Source organism: Malaclemys terrapin, chromosome 5 (genome assembly GCF_027887155.1).
Source record: "Malaclemys terrapin pileata isolate rMalTer1 chromosome 5, rMalTer1.hap1, whole genome shotgun sequence".
Taxonomy (NCBI): domain Eukaryota; kingdom Metazoa; phylum Chordata; order Testudines; family Emydidae; genus Malaclemys; species Malaclemys terrapin.
Window position 1 is genome coordinate 43,608,431 of NC_071509.1, and position 16,504 is coordinate 43,624,934.

Here is a 16,504-nt window from a genome sequence, read left to right on the forward strand (position 1 = left end):
GTGGTGTTAGAGAGCTGTCTAGCAGCCTCCTGGTCATATTCCAATTTATTCATGATGACGACAGCACCTCCTTTGTCAGCCTTTTTGATTATGATGTCAGGGTTGTTTCTGAGGCTGTAGATGGCGTTGTGTTCAGCATGGCTGAGGTTATGTGGCAAGTGATGTTGCTTTTCCACAATTTCAGCCTTTGCACGTCGACGGAAGCAATCTATGTAGAAATCCAGTCTGTTGTTTCGACCGTCCGGAGGAGTCCATGCAGAATCCTTTTTTTTGTAGTGCTGGTAGGGAGGATTCTGTGGGTTAGTATGCTGTTCAGAGGTATGTTGGAAATATTCTTTGAGTCGGAGACGTCGAAAGTAGGATTCTAGGTCACCGCAGAACTGTATCATATTCATGGGTCTGGAGGGACAAAAGGAGAGGCCCCGAGATAGGACAGACTCTTCTGCTGGGCTAAGAGTATAGCTGGAAAGATTAACAATATTGCTGGGTGGGTTAAGGGAGCTACTGTTGTGGCTGCTTGTGGCATGTAGCAGTTTAGATAGTAATTGAAATTGTGGAAAAGCAACATCACTTGCCACATAACCTCAGCCATGCTGAACACAACGCCATCTACAGCCTCAGAAACAACCCTGACATCATAATCAAAAAGGCTGACAAAGGAGGTGCTGTCGTCATCATGAATAAATTGGAATATGACCAGGAGGCTGCTAGACAGCTCTCTAACACCACATTCTACAGGCCATTATCCTCTGATCCCACTGAAGATTACCTAAAGAAACTACACCATCTGCTAAAAAAACTCCCTGACAAAGCACAGGAACAAATCCGTACAGACACATGCCTAGAACCCCGACCAGGGGTATTCTATTTGCTACCCAAGATCCATAAACCTGGATATCCTGGACGCCCCATCATCTCAGGCATTGGCACCCTAACATCAGGCTTGTCTGGTTATGTAGACTCTGTCCTAAGACCCTACGCTACCAGCACTCCCAGCTATCTTCGAGACACCACTGACTTCCTGAGGAAACTACAATCCATCGGTGATCTTCCAGAAAACACCATCCTGGCCACTATGGACGTAGAAGCCCTCTACACCAATATTCCACACAAAGATGGACTACAAGCTATCAGGAACAGTATCCCTGATAATGTCACAGCTAACCTGGTGGCTGAACTTTGTGATTTTGTCCTCACCCACAACTATTTCACATTTGGGGACAATATATACCTTCAAGTCAGCGGCACTGCTATGGGTACCCGCATGGCCCCACAATATGCCAACATTTTTATGGCTGACTTAGAACAACGCTTCCTTAGCTCTCGTCCCCTAACGCCCCTACTCTACTTGCGCTACATTGATGACATCTTCATCATCTGGACCCATGGAAAAGAAGCCCTTGAGGAATTTCACCATGATTTCAATAATTTCCATCCCACCATCAACCTCAGCCTAGATCAATCCACACAAGCGGTCCATTTCCTGGACACTACTGTGCTAATAAGCGATGGTCACATCAATACCACCCTATACCGGAAACCTACTGACCGCTACACTTACCTACATGCCTCCAGCTTCCATCCAGGACACACCACACGATCCATTGTCTACAGCCAAGCTCTAAGATATAACCGCATTTGCTCCAATCCCTCGGATAGAGACAAGCACCTACAAGATCTCTATCAAGCATTCTTAAAACTACAATACCCACCTGCTGAAGTGAAAAAACAGATTGACAGAGCCAGACGAGTACCCAGAAGTCACCTCTTACAAGACAGGCCCAACAAAGAAAATAACAGAACACCACTAGCTGTCACCTTCAGCCCCCAACTAAAGCCTCTCCAGCGCATCATCAGAGATCTACAACCTATCCTGAAAGATGATCCTTTACTCTCACAGATCTTGGGAGACAGACCTGTCCTCGCTTACAGACAACCCCCCAACCTAAAGCAAATACTCACCAGCAACCACACATCACTGAACAAAACCACTAACCCAGGAACCTATCCTTGTAACAAACCCCGATGCCAACTCTGTCCACATATCTATTCAAGTGACATCATCATAGGACCTAATCACATCAGCCATACCATCAGGGGCTCGTTCACCTGCACATCTACCAATGTGATCTGTGCCAGCAATGCCCCTCTGCCATGTACATTGGCCAAACCGGACAGTCTCTACGCAAAAGAATTAATGGACACAAATCTGACATCAGGAATCAAAATACTCAAAAACCAGTGGGAGAACACTTTAACCTGTCTGGTCATTCAGTGACAGACCTGCGGGTGGCTATATTACAACAGAAAAACTTCAAAAACAGACTCCAAAGAGAGACTGCAGAGCTAGAATTGATATGCAAACTAGACACAATTAACTCCGGTTTGAATAAGGACTGGGAATGGCTGAGCCATTACAAACGTTGACTATCTCCCCTTGTAAGTACTCTCACACTTCTTATCACACTGTCTGTACTCGGCTAGCTTGATTATCACTTCAAAAGTTTTTTTTTTTTTTTTTTTTCTCTTAATTAATTGGCCTCTCAGAGTTAGTAAGACAACTCCCACCTGTTTATGCTCTCTGTATGTGTGTATATATATCTCCTCATTATATGTTCCATTCTATATGCATCCGAAGAAGTGGGCTGTAGTCCACGAAAGCTTATGCTCTAATAAATTTGTTAGTCTCTAAGGTGCCACAAGTACTCCTGTTCTTCTTTTTGCGGATACAGACTAACACGGCTGTTACTCTGAAACTTGTCAATTACCTATTCACCCAATTGAAGCTAATGGAATTGCAGGAGCGTAACTGAGAACAGAATCTGGTTCCTTCAGTGACTCCAAAAGCCTGTTTACACCATTTGATGTGTTTTTATTCAGTAACCAAGTTAAAAACACTGAAAGTAGTTTGTGAAAATACTCCCTTTATACATTGTGCTGTGGTTTTGCTTCAGATATCAGTTTTGCTCTTAACTTGTTCCTACTGAAGTTTCATTATAAAGTAATGATCTGAAGATAACGATGGTCTATTAAAAATACATATCAGAAAAATACTTATTCATTTTAGTTTTTATGTAAGGAAGTACTGTAAAATTGTTCTTGTATATATTTCTTCTAGAGCTAGGCCAATAACAGATTTTTTCAGTTCATGGGCAATTCTGAAAAGTTAAGGAAAATTTTGTTTTGTTTAACAAAACATCTTTGATTTCAACCTTTCAATGTTTTTTTTTTAATTTAAAATAAAATTAGAAGAAATTTCAAAACACAAAGCTGTTTTGAATAAAAATAATTTTTCTCACAAATATCAAAAATGAAACATTTATGTTTTTCACCCAGTTGAAACAATTGAGTGAAACTGACAAAAGTTGTTTTAGTGTAGCAGAATCTGCATTCCTCTCCCTCCCTCCCAAAAAAAAAGAAAAAAGAAAAAAGTTTTGGTCTGACTTCACTCAGCCCGTATTTGATAATTGAGTTAATTTTGACCTCCTGTATTGACCTCTTCCTATGTTTTAAATATTTACCAAAAGAAACAATAAAAACCACAACTCCATAGATTACTCTAAAACTGAACCCTTGATTCCAACACATTTAAGATTAGATTGGAATATCCTTATTTACATTGAGTAGAATCTTATGCTTTGAGTAGTCCTATTGACTTCTTAGTGTAAAGTACAATTACGCATGTTGAATAGTAACAGAGCCTAACCCAGTATAATTAGGGCCCTACCAAATTCACAGCCATGAAAAACACGTCACAGACCATGAAATCTGGTCTTTTGCCCTATACTATACAGATTACACAGGGGGGACCAGTTTTTCTCAAATTGAGGGTCCTGACCTAAAAAGGAGTTGCAGGGAGTTCGCAAGGTTATTTTAGGGGGGAATTGCGGTATTGCCACCCTTACTTCTGCACTGCCTTCAGAGCTGGGTAGAGCCAGAGAGCAGCGGCTGTTGGCCAGATGCCCAGCTCTGAAGGCAGTGCCCCACCAGCAGTAGCACAGAAGTAAGGGTGGTAATAGCATACCATGTCATCCTTAATTCTGCGCTGCTGCTGGCGGCAGCTCTGCCTTCAGAGCTGGGATCCCAGCCAGCAGCCACTGTTCTCCAGCTGCCCAGCTCTGAAAGCAACTCTTTGTGAGCTGAAAGCCAACAGCAGCACAGAAGTAAGTATAGCGGTTCCGCAACCCACCCTACAATAACCGTGTGGCCCCCCCACAACTCTTTTTTGGGTCAGGACCCCTACAATTATAATACATGAAATTTCAGATTTAAATAGCTGAAATCATGAAACTTATGATTTTTAAAATCCTATGACCATGAAATTGACCAAAATGGACCGTGAATTTGGTAGGGCCCTAGTTATGATAATACTTTGCACTTCTCTGTCTACAGATTTCAGTGCATTGCAAGTAATTATGAATTAAGCCTCCCATCACCTATGTGATTTGGGAAAGTAGCATTATCTCCTCTTCCAGATGGGGAAAGTGAGGCTTTAAAACATGGTGACACAGCAAGCCTGTAGCAGAAGTAGGAATAGGACACATGTCTCCTAACTGTCAGGCCTGTGTTTTAATCTCTAGATGATGTCTGAATTGCACATGCTGGGTGCTTACGGTGTGCATGAATCCTAGTGCACTGTACCTTGTGCCAACCAGAAGGACAACAGTGCAGTTTGTGGTATTAGAAAGTAATCTATATCAATTCCATCAAAAAGCTTTAAGTTGTGTACTTCAGCTTGGAAAGCTGTGGAGAAGACTAGTAACTTCACAGTTTGACAGTCTTAGGTTGCTTAGAGGCCTATGTGGCTGGTACTTGCGTAAGGAAGCTGGTACAGCAGCTGTTTGTTAATGGTGCTTTTCTCTCAAAATGGATGCATAATGCTAATTTCAGCTTTATGCAGCTGCCAGGCCAACCCCATGACCAGTGTGCGCCTCCCCTGTTAGGATTTTTATGCTTTGGCAGGTGGGGGAAAGAGAGTACATTTTGCAAACCAGATCAACCTGAATTCCAACTAGGTAGGCGTGCTGCATAGCCAGCTTCTATAGTCTTTCGCAGGGTGTATAACTTGGAATGTTACAGATAATTTCTGTTAGATAGATCTCCCAAGCCTCACTCCTGCTAATACAGTAGAACCTCAGAGTTATGAACACCTCAGGAATGGAGGTTGTTCGTAACTCTGGGGTTCAGAACTCTCAGGTTCTACTGGACTGTTTACTTGAGACATATTTTAACTCGTGTGATTAGAAGAGTAATGTATTTCCCACTCACCCTTATTTTTTCCCCTTTCTTGCAAGGAGTACCACGTCATCACAGGGGCGAGATCTGGAAGTTTTTAGCAGAACAATACCATCTTAAACATCAGTTTCCAAGTAAGCAGCAGCCAAAGGACACTCCCTACAAAGAACTCTTAAAACAATTAACTTCCCAGCAACATGCAATACTTATCGACCTTGGTAAGTCTACAGCAGTATTGTGAAATGAGAACTAAAGTTTCACAACCTTTGGAGCTGGAGAATTCTAACAAAGAAAATCACTAGTAAAAATGTTTCTTGGGTTAATAACAGATTATGGGTGAGAAGTGATTTTAATCTGATATAACTGACAATAATTACTTCACATTATTAGCAAATCATTAAATCCATATTTCAAATACAGAAATGTTCTACAATCTCCTCTCAAAGGTGCCACCAGACTCCTTGTTGTTTTCACTTTGGTATATGTGATTAATGCAGCTATACTTCAGATATTGACAGGGAGCTGCTAATGTCAATGGGACAGAAACTGTCAGGGAATCAAATCTGTTTGTAAGAGTTGAGGCTTGTTTAAAAATAGGTGTTTTATCTTGGTAAAACAACTCTCTCTGACGCAAGTTCAAATATCTTGCAAGATATTTATTGAGTCTCACTCCGTTTCTCCTCTAAAATACTATGTGTCATGCTGTCTGGAGTGGCTCACGACCAGAATGCCAAATGCCTCCGGGCAGACTGTCAAAAAGCAAGGTAGACACCCTCCCACACGGGGTATGTTCTATCATTAGATTTCACCAACCCAGAACCAAATGTGAACTCCCAAAGTAATACAATAGTCTTATAGTGGAGTCACAGACAGCTTCCTTCGACACTCCAGGCTATCTTGCCACCCAGGCAAGCTGGACTATGTGATAAATGGTCACTTACACCAAAAATTACAAAATATTCAGTTTACACTGACTCCCAAGAGACCAGTCACTCACCCAGGTCAGTTTGCACATAGATCTCACACCAAAGACAACGCTATAGAAGTTACTTCCATAGTAAACTAACCAAAGATTTATTAGCTAAGAAAAAGGAATGAGAGTTATTGAGAGGTTAAAGCAGGTAAAAATATATGTACATGTGAGTCACGGTCTGTAATTTCAAAAGCAGCAGAGATGTTGTACTCTGACCGTTTCCTAACAGTCTTTAAGGGCTACCCAGAGTAACTCTGGAGATCTCAAACTTCTTGTTCAGTTATTCTGCTCTGTTAGAATCCAGACCAGTGGTTCTCAACTTATCTATCGTGGCCCACAATGTGTTACCTGGGCCGCAGGGACCTAGTGGCATGACAGCGGCAGCCCTGCCCCTGACCCCCGCTGTGCAGGGCCAGCCAGCTGCCCACATGCCCAGCCCGCTGGGCACCAGACTCCTGTGGCATGCTTGCCCTGGAGCTTGAGGGGCCGGGCGGCTGCACCTGACCCCATGGGGCCAGCCGGAAGCCCCAGACACCCCCTAAGCAGCTGCCCCGGAGCTCACAGAGCCAGGCTGCAGTCCTGAACCCCACCGTGCTGGGTAACTGGGAACCTGGACCCCACCCCTGGACCCGCAGCTGTGTGCTAATTGGCCCACTAGTTGAGAACCACTGATCTGGACACTCCAGATATGAAGGATTTTTCCTTGTGTCCGATGTATAGCTTATTCTCATAGAAACCAAACTGACAGTCCCCACACAGGTCCCTTCTTCATGTGGAGGGTGAATGCGCTTAAAGACTTTGATCTTTGATTCCATACAATGGCTCATTTGCATTTAATTAACAGAATTTAACATTTTCTTGTCAGACCACCATCATTTTCATTACACAATGTTTTTTTCCTGTTTGATGAGTTACATAGTTACAGAGAAAAGAACCGGAGTACTTGTGGCACCTTAGAGACTAACAAATTTATAACATAACTTATGCATCTGAAGAAGTGGGCTGTAGTCCACGAAAGCTTATGCTCTAATAAATTTGTTAGTCTCTAAGGTGCCACAAGTACTCCTGTTCTTTTTGCGGATACAGACTAACACGGCTGCTACTCTGAAAATAGTTACAGAGGTTTACAATGCAAATGATTGCTTTCGCTTTACAACATGGGATATTCCATAGCTCAGTGGTCACAGTATCCAGCTAAGAAGTAGGCGACCCCAGTTCAAATCCCTTTTAACCAGGGGAGGGAATAGCTCAGTGGTTTGAGCACTGACCTGCTAAACCCAGGGTTGTGAGTTCAATCCTCGAGGGGGCCACTTAGGGCTCTGCGGCAAAAATCAGTACTTGGTCCTGCTAGTGAAGGCAGGGGGCTGGACTCGATGACCTTTTGAGGTCCCTTACAGTTCTATGAGATAGGTATATCTCCATATAGCTGAGTGAGAACAATACCATGCAGCATCCTACAAGCATTTCAGAAAACACTAAACACATTCTTATCAACATAACATCTAACATTTATTTTGATAATGCTGACACACAGGTAAGGAAGACTGGTTTCCAGCTATGAATTTGTAAGTGTTCAGTGAGGCCTGAGGCCTTGGCATGAGCTGGCATCTGGTCTGCCAGCGTCACACTATGGTCAAGGTTTTTAAAAAGAGGAGCCTAGATTAGGTTCTTAAATTCATATCTAGGCACCTGAACAAGCAGCCTGACTTTCAAAGGTGGTGAGCACTCAGCAGTTGCCCTTGGGCTTCATAGGGAGCTATTGAATGTTCAGCACCCTTGTTAGTCAAGCCAGTTACTATGGATTTAGGAGTCTTAACCTTAGGCAAACATTTTAGAAAATCTTTGTCTGTACTCACCTTCCATTTCATTCTTGTATCTCATTTAAAGCTTGTCAGGGTGTTCATAATATCAGGATGAAATACAAGATACTAAGACTAAATTGTGTGAAACTGTTGTTTTAGGGTGGGGTTAAGGAGGAGTGATTTGAGCTTATTTTATTAAGAGTGAGAGGGAGTTAAAGGTGACAGTCCTTGGCCACCCAAAAGACATTATTTCATACATATCAGTTCATTTTCCTTTTCCTTTTCTCGGTCCTTGTCAGCATTATTTCTCTCTCTCAAATTGCCAAAATATAACAGTTCCTCCCCAAAACACAAAAGAGGACTAAGCTCAAAAGACTTTGAATCCTAAAAGCATGTGTTCTTTAAGATGTGGATCCCTATTGAACACTATTATGTCGGCGCATTGCCAAGACTGACCTCTTAAGAGCTGTGACCAGCAGCGATGCTCTTCTCCAACCAGCATACCAGCCATGTTCACTCATGTGTCGGCCATTTTGTTTCACAAACTTTGTTAGGCTGCTTTCTTGTCCTCTCCTGGTATATTCTATTGCAGTCTTTCTCCTCTTTCAACGGTAGTTCCCTACCAACTCCAGCCTCTCCTCCCCACTGGCACTATATACCTTCCACCCAAAAGAGATTTGTTTTTTCTGTTCCGAGATATGTTTCCCTTGACTGTTCCTATCTTCCATGATCCCAGCCACAGGCTTATCCTTACCATTGGCTGTCTTTCCTCATTGGAACCCAGATATCTTGGGGCATCTACTACACTTGGAGGAATTCTGTGCCACTTTGCATGCACAGAATTCATGTCCCCTACAGACTACTTTCCCCTCCCACCGCAGAAAATATGTTCTGCCAGGAAGGTGCTGCAATTACATCTTTCGCCCTTCAGGGGATGCTGTGGCACCAGAAGAGAGGGCAGCCAGCTAAGCCAACTGTGGAGAGGAAGGGGGAGAGGCTGCCTTACTCACAGCTCCTTGCCCCGGGGCCAAGTAAAGATGTACGGGATATAAGGGGGATGGATAGAGCAGGGCATGAGGAGCTGCTGGGGGGGGGGTCACGTAGACTAGTGGAGGGGCTAGTGGTGGGAACAGATGGGGTGGGGTCACAGGAGCTAGTGGGGTGACAGCATTGAACTAGGGGCTAAATGGGAGTGGGGGTGCAAGGCCACATGGGGCTGCGGGGACCAGGGGGTGCAGGGACATATGGGGACAGGAGAGGATGGTGGGCTGAGTGGGGGTGCAGGGACAATTGGGGCTGGAGGGAGACGGGTTGGCTATGTGGGGATGCAGGGACACGTGAGGATGGGGGGAGGAGCGGTGGCTGAGTAGGGATGCAGGGACATACAAGGACAGATGTGCTTGACTAAATGGGAGAGGCTAGGGGTCAGCCAGGGTCTGCACGGGGGAGGCTCCCCAACTCCCTAACAGTCCCTCCCCCACAAAAAACTCTCTGTTGCATACTTTTCCCATTCGCACCCAACAACTTTCCAAGATCACACCCAGGCTCCTTCTCATCAATTACGTCCCTCAGCTCCTCTGTTACCCCCCACCCCCTTCTTCCCCCAGCCTTTGCACTGCTTTTGAGGGGTGCAGGAAATACGTTTCTGTATTGTAGTTTAAATTAATTTGCATTCAGAGTTCAGTATTACTATGCCTAGTAAGGAATCTGTTTGTCAAAAAACATTTCCTGAATCTTTTTTGTTGTCTGTATTGTTACAGGAATACTTGCTGATAGATATTCGAAAATAAATTACAATATAATCAGGCCAGTTTCAATTATTTTGATATTATTTTAACAAATAAAATATGCAGAATTTTGAAATATTGTGCACAGAATTTTTTGGCATGGAATTCCCCCAGGAGTAATCTGCTAGGGGCTGAAGGGCAATTAAAATTTTGCCTACATAGCCATAATTACTTGGTGTGTTGTGGCTTGTAGCCCTGTTGAAAACATATTAGAATTCAAATAAATATTCTCCTTTTTCCTCCTAGATATTGTTTTAATGCAGTATACAGTCTCAAACACAAACATTTAATCTATTTTTCTAAGAAGACTCCAACTATTCCTTGGTTGTAATCCCTGATTAACTCTAAGACTAATGAACATGCATTGAATTCTACAATAATAAATGAATAAACTGGTCCTGTATTTCAGAGTACTATGGAAGGAGAATGTGGTTTATGGTTTGGTTTTTTTCACGTGTCCATGAAAGAATAATCTTTAGGATCGATTACTAAAAATTGTAATGAAACTGTTGTCATTTATGGAAGGCATGAATTGTAAATAGCTAACCAACTGTCATTTGGTTAATTGGTTAAAACTTGAGGGAAAATAGGTACAACTTTTTGCTTTAATCTAAATGACTAATACACGTTGTGCATTTTAGATGACGTTTGGTAATCCTAAAGAGGTAGCACATAGCTAACCTAGTGGACCTCATATTTATTATTATTATTATTAGTCCAATAAAGAATTTTTTTAGAATAGTAATTTAGCTGAGAGCAATAGGGGCTAAACTGCTGCATTAAACCTCAGCTCCATGTTAGGGAGATGCACTCACCACTCCAGCAAGAGCACCTGCGAGGCACTGTGCCTCATACAAGGTCGATGCTTTCAGGAGTGGCAAGAAAGCATGGCTGCTGAAGAGGGTGTAACATTTTCTCCGTCTGCCCCTATCTAATATCACTGGCTGGTGTGGAATAGGTTGGCCATGGCCTGATTCTTCATATAGAAGTTGTCATCGATACAGTATACAGTCTTTGCCCTCTCTGAGAGGTTGGGCACAACTGAGCCTTCAGATTCTGACCCTGCAATTGGATCTTTTTATTTTTATTTTTTTGCATCAGCACAGAGCCGTATTCAACCCCTTGTGGGATTGGGGCCCTAGGTTGGTTTCCCCAGTAACCAAGTATTATGGTAAAATTGTGTTTGAGACTAATAAAATCAGTAAACTTTGGCAATAATATGCATGTGGGAAGACAAACTACAATTCTTTGTATAGAGAGTATAACTGAATGAACTATACTTTAAACCTAGAATCAGGCCATTTTAAATGTACTACAGACTTTCACCAGAAGTAGTTGGGTATGAGGAGGTTTTACATCCTTTCCTGAAATACAGTAGAACCTCAGAGTTATGAACACCTCGGGAATGGAGGTTATTTGTAACTCTGAAAAAAACGTCATGGTTCTTCCAAACGTTTGCAACCAAACATTGACTTAATACAGCTTTGAACTTTACTAGGTAGAAGAAAAATGCTGCTTTCCCTTTATTTTTTAGCAGTTTAGGTTTAACACAGCACTGTACTGTATTTTCTTTTTTTTTTTTTTTGGTGGGGGGGGTCTTTGCTGCTGCCTGATTGCATATTTCTGGTTCCAAATGAAGTGTTTGGTTGACTGATCAGTTTGTAACTCTGGTGTTCATAACTCTGAGGTTCTAAGAGATTATCTTAGTGGTTAGGGTTGTACCTGAACAACTCCATGTGTAGACAAGTTCTTACTTGTGAGGAACAGAGGTAAATTCCTTCAGCAGAGGCAGGTGAGCTTACACAGGTACCAAGCTGTGAGGGAATTAGCTAGGATTAGTTAAAGTGACACACATGTTGTATGGTAGAGAAGAATGTTTCCTCTCCCCTCTAGTTGGTGGATGGCCACACTTGCATCTACTACAAAGAGCTTAGCATTCTTCGGAAAAGTGGAGAGAGATGGTTAATTACTAATAAAGGAGAGGGAATCTGACTAAATATTTTTTGTTATATTACAAAGCTGTTTGGTTTATGGCTGATAGTAAAAAGCCAAAAGCACATTAAAATGAGGACATTTTTGTGCAGGGTTTTTGGCTGACGTAGATTTGATCATGATATTACTTCTACGGCTGCCAACCAACTGCTTGCAATTCACATTATGAGTATTTAAATATTTGTGTTACCCAGTGCCACTGCTCTGTCACAGCCAGTGCTGAGGATTATTAGCCTATTGCATTCCTACATTTAGCAGCACAAAAAATAAGAAAAAAGAAAAAGAATATAGAGCACTTCCGGTTGTACAGTTTGTTGGCTGAGCAGTGGCCATTGATCTGCCTTTAATAACTTTTAAGAATGGTCCCAATGTGACACTTCCCAGCGGTACCTAGTGTTGTGAGGCACCACCTGTCCTTAGCATCAGGAAGCCTTGGCTGTGCCTGCCCTGGTCAGCTCCCCATCTTCACCGGCCACAGGCAACACACAAGCACTCTACTCTATACCTCGCAGGACCCACTGCACATAGGCGGCAAGTTATATGGGCACGTGGTGCCCGTGCTCCACCAATATTCAGGAACGTGGGCCTGGCTCCACTAATGTTTGGGCTGTCCATAGGATAGACTGGGGCAACTGCCCGGGGCCCTGTGTGTTGGGGGACCCCATGCTTCAGGGGGATTTGGGGTCCAGGGCAGCCTGAGAGATAGCGGGGGGCTTGGCACCGGCAGCAGGGAGCGGCCTGGCCCCAGCCTGCTCTCTCTCTTCCCCGCCTCTTCCTGCCCCTGCTTCGCCCCCTCATGCCCCCATTCCATCCCTTCCCCCACAAGTCCCCACCCCCGCCACACCTCTTTCCAGCTTCCGCCCTCTCCTAACACATGTTCTAGACTGAGCCTAGAGTTAATTAACAAGATACGCTCATGTCTAACCAAGTATTGCTGATCCAAAATCCTTGCAGTGCTTTATAGCAGGTAGGCTATGACCCTTCTTCCATGAGGCAGCCATGCTATCAGTTGCCTTCTAGGTGAAGGTGTTTCTTTGAACTCCAAGATGTACCACACCAATCCTTTGTCTGGATTCATTAACAGGGCAGCTCCCTACTGTTTATTTGGTCCTGTAGATCAGTGGTTCTCAACCAGGGGTACACAGAGGTCTTCCAGGGGATACATCATCTTATCTAGATATTTGCCTAATTCTACAAGTTACATAAAAAGCACTATTGAAGTCAGTACAAACTCAAATTTCATACAATGACGTGTTTATACAGCTTTATATATTATACACTGACATGTACGTACAATATTTATATTCCAATTTTATTTTATAATTATATGGTAAAAATGAGAAAGTAAGCAATTTTTCAGTAATAGTGTGCTGTGACACTAGTATTTTTCTGTCTGATTTTGTAAGCAAGTAGACCTCTACCCCGATATAACACGACCTATATATCACACGAATTCGGATATACCGCGGTAAAGCAGAGCGCCGGAGGGGCGGGGCTGCGCACTCCGGCGGATCAAAGCAAGTTCGCTAGAACATAAGATTTTTTTGGCTCCCGAGGACAGCGTTGTATCGGGGTAGAGGTGTAGTTTTTCAGTGAGGTGAAACTTGGGGTATGCAAAACAAATCAGACTCCTGAAAGAGGTACAATAGCCTGGAAAGGTTGAGACCCTCTGCTGTAGATTTCCTCTCCTGTAAATTTTGCAATCTCTCAATTTGCACCTGGATCAGTTTGCAAAATAGCATACACTGAGATACATACAATACACAAATGGCCAGAAAGGGAGATAGGTGTATGCAGTGTTGTAGCCACGTCAGCACCAGGATATTAGAGAAACAAAGTGGTTGTGGTAATATTGGACCAACTATATGTGTCAGTTACGTCCTGCCTGACAGGAACATTTCCAAGGTATGTCACCTCTCGGTGACCTGACTTAACTCTAAGATCTTAAGAGCATAATTTTCAGTATAGATACCCAACTCTTTAAGGATTATCTATATGTACATCTCACAATGATTGTGTCGACCAGTGAGCAACTGACTCTTCGTAGAGACCTCACGTGCCACCTTTGGTGAACTATTATGCAGATATCCAACCCAGGGGATCCCTCTAAAACCCTGTACAATCCCTGTTTCCTCTGCCAGTTGGCACCAAGGGGTACCTGGGTCATGCCCCAGTGTGACACAGATAGGCTAAGAATAGAGAAGGGAATATAGGCTTCAGTGATCTTATTTGAAATCAACTCTAGCTAGTCAGTTCCACAGTATGAAGGTGGGTTTTTTTGGGAGGGGGGTTGGCTAGCCTTTCCTGTAGTTAGTCAATAGTGCATAGGATGTCTCACCAGCGGACTTTTGGGGCTTGATGGTTCAGTAGTCTACAGGTCTTTTGCCCTATGCTAATAAAAGTGTGTGCGCACACACTCTCTCTTCATGGTCTCAGTTATGTGCTCAGATATATAAAACAAATGCATGTCCTGGCAAAAGTAGTAATTGTGCGCTTTTGCATAAATTCAGTCGTTAACGTTTTCAAGCTGTATGAGAAAGCTGTATCTGAAAGATGGACCAAGCCCTAAAACTTTAGTAAGATGAACCAAGAAAACTAAATACTCCTAAGGAGAGAGGTAAAAAAAATGTTGTGAACAGGCAAGCAGCAACAGCTGGACAGGTAGTTACAGAGAATTTGCATGTTTCAACTAGCATTTCTCTAGGCTATCAGATATTTTTATCTGAAATAGATCTTCAAGAATTCTTGTGTAAGAATGCATAGGTGTGTGGTGGAACCTGTGTTCTGAGGACAAGAGCGATTTTCTCAACATGTAGCTTAACATTTTTATTAAAGCTAATGTTTAAAAAATTATATAATACATAGGTTGAGAAAAGAGTGTCTGTACATCTGGGTATAGTGCTTAGATTATCCACAAATACAGAGTTTGTTTTTCAAGGCATATGATACATAAAGTACATAATCAGCAATAACCCAAATTTAGGTGAATAGATTTAATGATACAGTTTAGATACACCTCTACGCCGATAGAACATGATCCGATATAACACGAATTTGGATATAACGCGGTAAAGCAGTTCTGGGAGGGTGGGGCTGCGCACTCCGGCGGATCAAAGCAAGTTCGATATAACGTGGTTTCACCTATAACGTAGTAAGATTTTTTGGCTCCCGAGGACAGCGTTATATCGGGGTAGAGGTATATTAGAATCTGAATACTCGGGTACATCACTCATGAAAAGTTGTACAGAGAATTGGTTGTGGAAAGCAAAATATATCAATAAGTGGAGATTGTCCCTCAGTAATTGAGAATTAGGTTGGTTGTCCCTGAGGAAAGTATTTGTTACTTTCCTGACTGTGCTTCTCATCAGCACTCCAGCTCATCCCTCCTGGTATTGCTGGGCCATGGCTCTTGCCATTCTCTGCCCACATGCAGTAGCAGCCCACTGGAAGATGCCGGCCTTTTCTCCCTCCCTGTGTTGCAGCTGGCAATGTGAGTAGTTCATGCCCCCACTCCTGAGCAGGTGCACAGCCAGGCTCATAGTTAAGACTAATGAGCAGCACAAGAAGTGCCAATGAATTCACGGAATTGAAAGGTAAAGCTAACTATGAGTAAGGGTGTCGGAATCTGACCTTGTCAGAGCTGGAATAGCGAAGAAAGACAAATCCTTGTTGATGTTAACCTTGCCTAAGAAAACAAGGTTCAAAAGGATGTGAATTGTATTAAACAATGCCCAGTGTGCTGCTAGGCACTGAAGACTCTGCATTGACAGCACAGCTGCCATGAATCAATATAATACAGTTCAGCTGGAGCATCCTGTTAAAATAAATAAAATAAAAATAAATTAATGGAGATATCCCATCTCCTAGATCTGGAGGGGACCTTGAAAGGTCATCGAGTCCAGCCCCCTGCCTTCATTAGCAAGTACTGATTTTGCCCCAGATCCCTAGGTGGCCCCCTCAAGGACTGAACTCACAACCCTGGGTTTAGCAGGCTAATGCTCAAACCACTGAGCTATTCCTCCCCCCGTTGTGATTATGGATTAGTAGAAATATTTAAATATTTGTCTCTCATTCTGAAGTCACACTGAATTGTACAGTGGTACAGCCATTGTTATCAGAACCATCAGATGATCACTGTCTACTTGAAATGTATTTGTATTGGTATTGCGGTAATGATTAGGATCCCATTGTGCTAGGCACTGTATAAACATGGAACAAAAAATCAGTCCCTGCCCCAAGGAGCTTAGACTCTGCTCAATTAAAAAAATGTAGAATCATGTACTGCACCTGCCTCAGTTTCTCTGCCATTTTTTTAAATTGTTTTTTTAATCACATTTTCCTGTTTTGGGGTTTTAAAAAACATCTTTTCCCTCTTGTTCTGTGAAGAATCGATACAAACTGAGGGGCCAATCCTGCAAAGACTTGCACATGAGCATCTCTGCTCACCTTAGAGCCACGAGGTTCATTTGATGTAGGTCCTGATCCTCCAAAGTCTTAACTGACTAGTCGAGGGGGATAATCTGAGATTGTCTCACATGTGGATTTGACAGCACTTTGTGTATGAACAAAATAAACTAAAAATTAGAGGATTTTTTTGGTCTCATCTTTCAGTTACAGAACTCTTAGGAGTTTGTTGTAGCTTCAGTACATTTTAAAAAAAAATCAGTCTACTTAACTTTAAGATGACTTATATTTTGCCTTTCATGGGACTTGAT

General features: G+C 42.8%; 1 protein-coding gene across 8 annotated transcripts in view; it reads left to right on the top strand.

Moving 5' to 3' along the window:
• Positions 1-16,504, top strand: part of TBC1D1 (TBC1 domain family member 1) — a 201,327-nt gene that overhangs the window by 165,327 nt on the left and 19,496 nt on the right. For 7 of the 8 annotated variants that reach the window (XM_054029701.1, XM_054029705.1, XM_054029702.1 and 4 more), the window contains one exon: positions 5,295-5,453. In XM_054029701.1, coding sequence (XP_053885676.1) covers positions 5,295-5,453 — 159 coding nt within the window. The remainder of the gene's footprint in view (positions 1-5,294; positions 5,454-16,504) is intronic. The other variant, XM_054029703.1, reaches the window with a different exon arrangement.